Source organism: Pediculus humanus, genomic scaffold (assembly GCF_000006295.1).
Source record: "Pediculus humanus corporis 1103172108307 genomic scaffold, whole genome shotgun sequence".
Classification (NCBI taxonomy): domain Eukaryota; kingdom Metazoa; phylum Arthropoda; class Insecta; order Psocodea; family Pediculidae; genus Pediculus; species Pediculus humanus.
In genome coordinates this window covers 304,261-315,219 of record NW_002987876.1, presented here as the reverse complement: position 1 = coordinate 315,219, position 10,959 = coordinate 304,261, and the positions used below count along the sequence as shown (strand labels likewise).

Sequence of the window (10,959 nt, the reverse complement as noted above, 5' to 3'; positions counted from 1 at the left end):
CACTCTTTTACACTCTTGTAATAATAATAATAATAGTAATAATAATAATAATGAAAATGAAAATGATAATGATAATGATAATGATAACGATAACGATAATAATAATATTTCGTTTAATTCGTTGCTCCTGCCGGGTTAAAATTATTATTATTATTAAAGTTATAATAAAATATATATAATTTTTTTTTATTTTAAAGCAGACGAAATGTCGCAAAAATAAAAATAAAAAAAAATTTTTTTTTTTTTTTTTTTTTTTTTTTTTTTTACGACATCGACAGACATGTAGTCGGACAAAAATATATAAAGACGAAACGGATAACGGATGCTCAGTGAGAAAGAAAGAGTTTAAAAAGGGGAAAAGGAGGAGTGGAAGAGGGTGATAAATGAGAATAAAAAAAACGGGGATGGGAAACAAGGAGTGTGAGGGGAAAGATATGTTTCGAAACGTTGAAAGAAGAAGGGGGGGAAAGGGAGAAAATAAGAAAATGAATGTCGAAAAAAAGGAAGGGATGGAGGAGTAAATGAATGCGAAAAATTAGGGAGAAAGAGAGAGAGAGAGAAAGGAGGAGATATAGAGAGGAGAGGGAAGTGAATGCAAAGAGGAAAGAGTGGGACGAGAAGGTGGCAGGGAAGGAAAATGTAGTAACGAATAGTAAGGAGGAAAAAACGCCGTGGCCGAAATCGGATAAGGAGGGGAAAGGGAGGCGAAGGTGGAAGTAGGAGGAAAAAAGAGAAATAAGAATCATCATCATCATCATCATCATCATTATTATTATTATTATTTTTTATTCGGCGACGGTATTATTCATGATCGCAAGAAAACATGGAGCCAGATTTAATACTCGGAAAAAATTCATTTTTTTTTTTTTTTGGTTTTTCTACTGAGAAACTGGAGAAAAAAAGAAAATAATAATAATAATAATAATAATATAATAATAATAATAATAGTAAAATGGCGATAAAACATTTTTTATCAACTTGCAGACGACTCCGCCGTTTAATCATTTATTTTAATACAAAGTAATAAAGAAAAGTTTTTTAATGACGTCAAAAAGAAGAAATTGTTTAGAGAGAAAAAAAAAAAAATCTCAAGAATAGAAAATTCTAGAACTACGAAAGAGACGTGGGTGGAGAGTGAGAGGGGGTGGTGGGAAAAATGTCTCATATTTCTTATTATTATTATTATTATTATTATTACTCATGTCGAGATCAAACATGTATCTTACTTACGTATAAAATTTATTAACGTGAATTTATCACGTGAATTTTTTTTTTTTTTTTTACCACGACATCATCATTGTTTTGTTAAAAACATAAATTTTAACTGACAACAATCCAAACAACGACAACGACAACAACAACAACAAACAAACAATCCAAAATCTCTTCTATTTTTTTCGCCGTTACGTAGTCAACAAGTTTTCTATTATTATTATTATTATTATTATTATTATTATTATTATTATTATTATTATTATTATTATTATTTTAACTTTAAAAATTTTTTTTATTTTTTCCCCATAATCATACCGTCGGCCATTTTTTTTTTACGTACGCGGTCATATAAAAATGCGTTTTTAATAAATAAATAAATAAATAATTTTAATTTTTAATAACAAAAAAAAAAAAAAAGTTTTAGCTACAAACAACAGTAGAAGAAACAAACAAAAAAACAAACAAACTAATTTTAAAACTGTCTTATTTTAAATATATATTTCTATTTTTGTTCTTTAAAAAAAAAAAAAAAAAAAAAAAAAAAAAACTTTTTTCTTTTTTTAAATTAAAAACTTTTAAATTAAAAAAAAAAAAGGGGGGGAGGAGGGGGGAGACTAGGAAAATTCATTATTAGACCAACAAACGAAAGAAGAAGAAAAAACAGGTTTCGAACCTTGAAAAACAACAGCAAAAAACAAAAAATAGTTTGCCACCAGGTTTTTTTTTTTTTTTTGCTTTTTTGCTAAACGCAAAAAAATACTTGAAAAAGTTTGTTTTTTTCTCCTTCGTTCGTTCGTTTGTTTGTTTGTTTGCTGTAACTTTAACACTAAAAGTTGAAGTTAATTATAAAGTTTGTATTTGTTTCTACTACCGCCACCACCGCTTCCGCCATCTCTTCCTAATTTTTTCTTTCTTTCTTTCTTTCTTTTGCTATAATTTTCTTATTCTCATCTAGTTAATGACTTGAAAATTACAACTTTTCAAAAAAAAAAAAAAAAGAAAGAAAAGAAAAAACATTTTGTGTCGAACAAGTATCAAGTTGAAAATGTAAGAAAATGATGGAAAGAGAGAGAAAGAGAAGAAGGAAGAAAGCAAAGGAAAAGGGAGAATGTGAGGTGAGAAGAAAAAAGGTTACGGAAGTAAAAGTTTTTTTTATTACCCTTTAAAAAAAAAAAAAAAAAAACGTAATAATAATGATGATGATGATGGTGAAAAAAACAAGGGAGGATGTTTTAAAAACACGTCACGTGATTAATTTATTATCATTTTTAATGTAAATAATAATTGAATAATAATAATAATAATAATTTTTTTTTAAAAAATCGTTTTTTGGCGGTTTTAACGTCGCGACGTGTTAAGAGCGCGAAAAAAAAAAATTTTTTTTTACGTACACCGAGGAAAAACGGAAACCGGAAATGGTTTCTATTTGGGTTTTTTTATTAAATTATTTATTCGTGTGATGGAGGACGTGACGTGACGTGACGTGAAAAGTTGGATTTGAGGTTTCGAAAACAATTTGCAAAAAAAAAGATGAAAATTGTCGGATATTTTTTTTTTTTTTTTTTTACGAAAATCACCGCAAAACGCGACAACGACAACGACAACAACAACAAGAACAACAACAAACACGAAACAAAATTATTTATTAAACAATAAATTGCATTTGGAAAAGCAAAAAAAAAAATTGACGTCGTCACACCGGAAACGAAAGTAAAAATAAAATCAAAAATCTTGTTTTAAAAAAAAAAAAAAAAAAATTTTCCAGTCACCGGAAACGAGATACAAGGAAAAATGCTTTTTCTTTTTTTTTTCCCAACGATCCTTTTTGTTTGTTTGTTTCGTTAACCTTTTTTTTTTCTCCAGGTTTTTAATTCTTTTACGTAGGATTTTGGAAATACAAAAAAAAAAAAAAAACTAGAAAAACTGGAAAAATAACATGGGGGGGGATTTTTTTTTTTTCTGTCGAAACGGTAGAAAATTCGAAAAAAAAAAATAAAGTTACATTTAGAAAAAAAAAAAAAATACCTGAGAAAAGGTTTTTTTTTTTTTTCTCAAAAATTCTTATCTACGTCATTTCGCTTTCGATATAGAGAAAGTTAACAATAATTAAAATTCTGGAAATGTTTTTACCCTGGATAAAAAAAAAAAAAAGAAAAATCCGAAGGTAAAAAAAAAAGAAAAGAAAATAAGGGAAAAAATGTCCCATTGATTTTAAAACCTTCGACTTTTTTCTTTTTCTTTTTCATCTTCTTCCACGTTTTTTTCATCCTTAAATCCTCCTCCCAGTCTCCCTCCTTCTCCTCCTTTTTTTTTGCCTCCAGTAAAAATTTACTTTCTTTCGCGACATTTTTTTTTTTTTTTCATTTTTTTCCAGTTTTCCGGTTTCGTTCGTTGTTTAACATTTTTTTATTATCATCATCATCGTCATCATCATTGACATAATACAAATTACAAAAATTATTATTATTATTATTTTAATTTAAAAGGTCTTACCGGAACCGGAAAAGAAAAAAAGTTATTTTTTCTAGTAAAAATTTGTCAATTTTTTTTTCTTTATTCGGTTCTTATCTCAGTTTCATTATCAAACCGCAGTTTATAAATAATTATAAAAAATAACACAAAATGGTAATGATAATAATAATAATAATAATAATAATGACAATTTTATCGTTAAACGTTTGAGGTCATTAACTCTCGTAAGTTAAACAGGGAGAGAGAGAGAGAGGGAGGGAAAAGGATTTTGAAAATAATTTTTTCGCGCTTGAAAAAACATAAAAAAACCCCGGAAAAAAAATTTTTTTGACTTTGAAGGATGGGAAATAATTATTTCCAACCGCAAAAACAACAACAACAGCAACAACATCAACACTTCGTCGCTTTTTTATTTTTTTGCTGTCGTTAATTTTTTTTTTTTTTTATTTAATAAGAAAAAGCTTTCGACTCCATCTTTTTTTTTTTTTTTTTTTTTTAATTTGTGCGAAAGCTCCCGAGTTAAGAAAATTTTTTTTAGAAAGCCTTTACTTGATGATATCAAATACATTATCAAAGTCGTAGTGTGTCGTCTGCTATTTTTTTTCTTTGACACCGGAAATAAAAAAAAAAAGGAGTCGTCGGAAAGAAACGGTCGAAACATGGAAGGGAAAAAAAAACCGAAACCATTTTTTTTTTTTTTTTATTAATTTCGTTGGAAAATTCTAGAAGTAAAAAAAAAAAAAAATGAAAAAATGATGCGGGGGAGTTACAGGGAGTCCCTCCCCCCCAATTTTCATTTTAAAAAATTTTTTATTTTATTCGGGAGAGCGAGGGAGGGGAAATTAAACAAAAAAAAAAGATTTTTCCTTTTGTTGGAACTTCAACGGGGAAAAAAAAATTATCATTATCATCATCATCATTATTATTATTATTAATGCGAACTCGGGTCTTATTTTAATTATTCTTTATTATTATTATTATCATTTTTAAAAAAAATTACTATCATTATTATTAAAATATTTATTTACTTTTTTTTATTATATTAATAATAATAATAATAATAACATCCGGAGCAGTAGCAGCAACAACAGCTGAAGAAAAATCATTTCCGGTTGGAAAATTTTTTTTTTATGGCTCCAGGGTGACGTCGATACCGTCGTAAAAAAAAAATTTATTTATTTAATGATAACGATAACGATGATAAAGAGAAAATGTGATAACGAGAGGAAAAACGTTTTTTTTTCGATTGTGACGTAATAAAAAATTAATAATAATAATAATAATAGTTAATGGAGGAAGTAGTAGAAAAGTTTGAATCCTTTAAAAAACGTCATAGAGATAGTAATTACTAGAAAAGGAGTTTTAATTACTTTATGGGTTTTTTTTTATCGATAACCGATATAATCAATCATAATTTCCGGTTTCCGGGGTTTTCCCCGACTTCCTGCCTCTTCATCGTTTCGTTCAACTTTTTCCACGTTACGATAGGTCATTTTTGAATTTTTTTTTTGTTGTTTTTTTAACGAACCAATGTTTTTCTCCCTCCCTCTTTTGTGCGAGAGTGAGCCGGGGGCTAAGGAAAGGAGGGAGGGCGTTTATTGCACGATAAATTTTTTTGAAATGATGACGTCATAATTAATAATAATAATAGCGGAAAAAAAATAATAACTTACCTGTAACGAAAGCCACGTAAATGAATATGTTGAGAATCCAAATAATTGCCATAGCGAATATAAAAAATTAATTTTAGAATCGAATGAAATTCAATCAATCAATCAATCAATCCAATATAATTTTTTTTAGTAATCTTTTTATCATTATTATTATTATTACTCGCGACATTTTTGTTTAAAAATGAAAATTCACGAGTCATTTTCTTTTTTTAATATTTTTGTATTTTCAATGCATTATTTTTTTAAGAAAATTTCAGGAAAATTTTCCTTTTTTTCCGTTCTTTTTTTTCTTTTCTTTTCCTTTCGTTTATTTTCTTTTTTTTTTCACTTACGAAAGACACTTTTCTCTTCCGAAAATTGATAGAAAAAAAAAATAAGTAAAATGGTAATGATGATAATGGAGGGAGAAAAGAAAGAAAAAAACCGGAACGAATGGAACGGAGTAAAAAAATAAATTTTTTTTTATTTTTTTTTTTATTACTCTATGAAATTGAGAGAAAACGCAAAAAAAGTTTTTATTTAAATAGAGTAAAAAAAAAAAATTCCAGCGAGGAAAATTCCAAAAAAAAAAAAAACGAAAATATCAAAACACTCGGTAGATTTTTTAAATCGTTCGTACGACGATGACGACGACGGTTTATATCCCGTTCGCGCACGTAACTGGAAAATTTTTCGATTTTATCCAGCGTCTTTCGACACACGGATACGACTAAAACGAGGAAAATGTGTTTTCCCTACGTCAAATACCGCCAACATGACGGAGAAAAAAAAATTTTCTTTTTCTTTTTTTTTTTTTTGTCTTGTTTTTCTTCGAAATTTGCTCCCTCCAGACTGCGCAAATTTTCATGCGCTTTGTCAGTATTCTTTACACGTGTTATTTATTTGTTTATTTACATAATAATAATAATAATAATAATAATAATAATAATAATAATAATAATAATAAGAATAATAATTAATATTCAAATAATAATTTACTTATAAAAAAAAGTTTTCGCGTTTCATAAAAAACCGCGAATTTTCATTTGTTTCCAGCAAATTTTCAAAAAAAAAAAAGGCGGGAAAATTTAAATTCGAAAATATGCGAATTTTTAACTCCGAAAAAATTATTATTATTATCAAAATTATTATTATTTTCTTTTGTAAGAAACAATCTGTGGGAAAATATTTTTTGCTATCCGACGGATTAAAATTTTCAATGTGATAATAATAATAAAAATAATTATATCGTCGTTAAAAATTCTGGAGAAATGAAATTAAATTGTTGCGCGGTTAAAAAAAAAAAAAAACCCGCGAAATTTGAAATAATTAATCAAATTTGATAAAACAGTCGACTGGATAAAAACTGACTCCAGGAAAATGATGTAATTATGCTGCCATCTTGTTTTCCAACCTGGAAAATTTTTTTTGTTTTTTTTTTACGCGGCGACATAATTCACGTGAACGTTTAATAGATGGAGCTGAATGAAAAATAAAAAAAGGAAAATTCTTTTAATAAATTTTATTTTTTTATTTATTTATTGATAAATAAATAAAAATTAATAAATAAATTTATTAAAAATAAAATTTTAACGATTTGTTTTTATTAATAAATAAATAAATAATTACTTTCTATTATTAAAAAAAAAAGTACAAACAAGCAAAAATAAATAAATAAAAATGGCCTAATAAACTGAAATATTATTTTTAAAAAAACAGTCGTTTGTTGAAAAATTATCGAAATTTAAAAAAGAAAAAAAAAAGCGCGGGAAAAAAAATATAGGAAAAATGGGAGAAAAAGAGAAAAAAAAATTCATTCTGGCGTTCGTGTCTGTTCGCGTACGGATGATAAAACAGGAAGACGGGAACCGTCGAAGAGTGAACACGGGTTAAAGAAAAAAAACAAAATTTTTTTTTTTTGTTTGTTTTCGATCAACAAACAAACCGTTCGTACGTGTTCGTTTTTGTTTTGTTTTGTTTTGTTTGTTTGTTTGTTAATATAAAAACAAACGCGTTTTTCCACGTGTTTTTTTGTTTTGTGTTTAATTACTCTATGAATTTTTGTTTTTATTTTTAGTTTTTTTTAATATTTGTCGCGTTTTTTTTTTTTTTTTTCGGTTGTAAACAATATAATTTTCACGTGACGTATTATTTTTCAATTAATTAATGACGTCAAATTTAATGACGTAATCATTCAAAAACAAAATATTTATTTTTTTATTTAAATTGTAACTTTTTTTTTTCGTCTTTCATTTTTAACGTTTAATTTTCAAGTAAAACGTTTTTCGTTGTTGTTATTATTATTATTATTATTATTATTATTATTATTATTATTATTATTATTATTATTATTATTATTATTATTATCATTATTATTTCGCTTTGACGGTTTTTATATATATACATAAATATAAATTTCCCGGTGTTTCCGGTTGTTTTAAAATGAAATTCAAAACCGGAAAAAGTTAAACGTGACGTGAATTTTTTTTTTGTTATTGGTTTTTTGCTTGACACGTGGACGTAACGTGTGTTGAGAGGTGCCTTAAAGGTGTCGTCGTGAAAGGTGTCGTGTTGAGTGTCGTCGTCGTGCCTTAAACGTTCACAATCGTCATGTTGTATCGAAAATGATTCGACCAAGAGCGACGAGAGCTCTTGCCATAAACGGATTAACAATAACGGCAACGATAAGTCGCGATGACGAAACGATATTTAAAAAATGCGGTCAAAATCTACAAACGTTTAACGGTACGGTAAAAGAAGAAGAAGAAGATTGTAAGTATCACGTGACAGGAGAAGACGAGTCATTGGAATGGGAAAAATGGAAAAAAAGACGAGAACACTACGATAAAAAGAAAACAAACGGCAACAACAACAACAAAGAGAAAACTTTAGAAAATTCTAAAGATAGTTTGGATTTGATGTACGAGAAGAAAAAAATGGGTATGATGGGAAAATCATCGTCGGTTGATTTTCCCATAGGCGGAAAAGAATGTTTGAAAATTCAAGATAACGGTGAGAAAATCGACGAAGTACACAAAAAAAACGGAAATGATAAACCGGAAAAGGAAATCGGGGTTTTCGATACGGATGTTCAGGTCATACGTGAAAGTTGTATACCACGTAGCGTGTCCGATATATTGGATATCGAAAAAAAAAAAATGAAAAAAAATGAAAAAAAGGAAAAAAAAATTAAAAAATACCCGGAAATGGATTTGACGTTAAAAACCGGAAATAAATTTACGAAAAAATCCGAATCTTTCCATCACTTGACTCTACTTCCGTCGACGAAAAAGAAAAAAAAAAATTTTCCCATCGATAACGGTAACGATAACGTTAATGATGATGATAATAATGATAATAATTATGAATATTGTACGAAAAGGAAAAAAAATATAAAGTGCCTCGAATACGAATCCATCGTTTACGTCGATTTTAAATATGGTGATAACGTTATCAGCGGCGGTAATGGTGGCGGTGGCGGCGGTAATAAAAAGTGTAATAAAACCGGAAACGATAAAGACAATAAATTGTTTAGAAATTACCGATCTAGGAGTGCAACGATTCCAAGGAAATGGAGCGAATATAGCCTTTCTACTCCATCTACGACATCTGGTTCGTATTTATTCCCCTTCCTCCACCCCCAAACCAACCTCCTAAGCCCTCGCCCCCCAAAAAAAAAACAATAAGGGAAAAATTTCAGTATGAAATTCCACATCAACTCTCTTCTGCTACTCCTGCAAATGAGGTTATCAATCATATTCACACATTATCATCATCTTTTTAATGTTAAATAATGATAATAATGATAGTGATAATAATAATAACAATAATAATAATTCCAGTTTTTTTTATGGAAACATTTCACGTTTTTTTTTCTCCAGAAGACATTTTTTTTTTCATTTCTATGATGTATATGAACTACGTGAGAAAGAAAAAACATTAAATTTTTTTTTCAAAGAATTTTTCAAAAAAAAAAAATGGCGGGAAAATGAATGAATGAATGAACGAACGGTAAAGACAAAAAAAAAAGAGGAAAAAAGGAGGAGGAGGAGAAGGGGGAAAAAGTAATTTTAATTAAGAGAGGAGATGGGTGTAAGAAAAAAAAAGGTTAAAAAGGAAAATTTCAAAGGAAATTTAAATTAACTACGCGAAAAAGAGCGTAAAACGGAAATCGGTAAAAAAAAAAAGGAAAACGAAAAAGAAAACGTCTGAATAAGAAATCAGCCTTTTCTTAATAATTTTTAGAAAGAGAGAAAAAGAGAGAGAGAGAGAGGGAGGGAGAATGAGCGTTTTTGTCCTTTTCAAACTAATTTAAATTTTCATTTTTCCGGGTTAAATAGAGTTTGGATGGGGAGAGGAGTGGGGAGTTTGAGAAGGGAGGAGGTTGAGGCGAGTACAACCGGAAATCATGCTCGCGTCGTAGGAGTGATACGAATGACGAAAAACTAAAACCGGAAATTATCAAAATTTTTTTTTTCCTTTTGCGATCTCTGTTGTTTAGGCACACGCCCAAGCACGCACGCACTCCGTTCGTTTAATGACGTATATTTTATTTAATATATCATCATCATCATCATCATCATCATCATCATTATTGTTATTATTATTATTATTATTATTATTATTATTATTATTATTATTATTATTATTATTATTATTATTTTTAATATTTTTATTATTATTTGGGCCGATTTGAAAAAGGGGTTTAAATAAAATGTGAATAATAATAAAGAGAATAAACGTTTTCAAAAAAATTTTTTTTGTATATTTTTGAGGGTGTTTCAAAAAGTATTTTTTTTAAATTTTTAATGGGTGAGAAAAAGCGGGAAAAATGTCGTTAACTTAGACGTCGATGGTGTGAGATTAATTTTTCGATGACGTAATTTACGAACGAAAAAATTTGGCGGGAAAAAAGGAAAGGAGGATAGGAGAAGGAAAAAAGGGGGCGGTGAAAAAAATTTTTTTTCTTTTTTTTTTTTCCTAATTCGAAGAAAAAATTTTTTGATTTTTCCCCCGGGAGAGGTGGGGAAGAAAAGGGAGGGGGAGACGGAGAAATATATGCGAAATGGTAATTTTCTAGAAAAATTTGAAAATGCTTTTCTTTGTTTGTTTGTTTTTTTTTATCAGAATTCTTATCATTTGATAAGAAAATAAAAAAATCAAATTTTTTTTTTTTTTTTTTTGTCGTGGGTTTATTTGGGAAAAATTTTTCAGGCACGAAATTTGGTCAATTTTTTGTTTTTTTTCCATCTACTGCTGAAAAAATTTTTCACGCCGCTTGACCCGTCCACCCTACCCCCTCCTCCCAACTATCGCTTTCCCGTATCATTTTACGAAAGAAAATTTTTTTTTACCTTCCGTCGACAAAAAAAAAATTTTTTTTTTTTTATCATGAATTTGAGGAGGTAGAAAAAAAAAGAAAAAAAAGTGACGCCAATAAAATAAAGTTTAAAAAAAAAAACCTTTTTTGAAAACCTTTTCAACCTTTTGAATATATCAGGGGGAAAAAAAGAAAAAAAAATTTTTTTTTTTTTACTTTTTTTTTTCTTTTTATTTTATTTTATTTATTTTTCTGCCGAACTTATTTTCAAAAAATCGTTTATTTACTTTTATGACGTCA

The 10,959-nt window shown here is 27.9% G+C and overlaps 1 protein-coding gene across 1 annotated transcript; it reads left to right on the top strand.

Moving 5' to 3' along the window:
- Nucleotides 1–7,963: 7,963 nt before the first annotated feature.
- On the top strand, nt 7,964–9,335 carry Phum_PHUM578390 (uncharacterized protein; the record flags this gene model as incomplete). Its single annotated transcript, XM_002432201.1, has 2 exons — nt 7,964–8,951; nt 9,298–9,335. 2 exons carry the CDS (start codon nt 7,964–7,966, stop codon nt 9,333–9,335), a joined length of 1,026 nt encoding a protein of 341 aa, XP_002432246.1.
- Nucleotides 9,336–10,959: the final 1,624 nt, after the last annotated feature.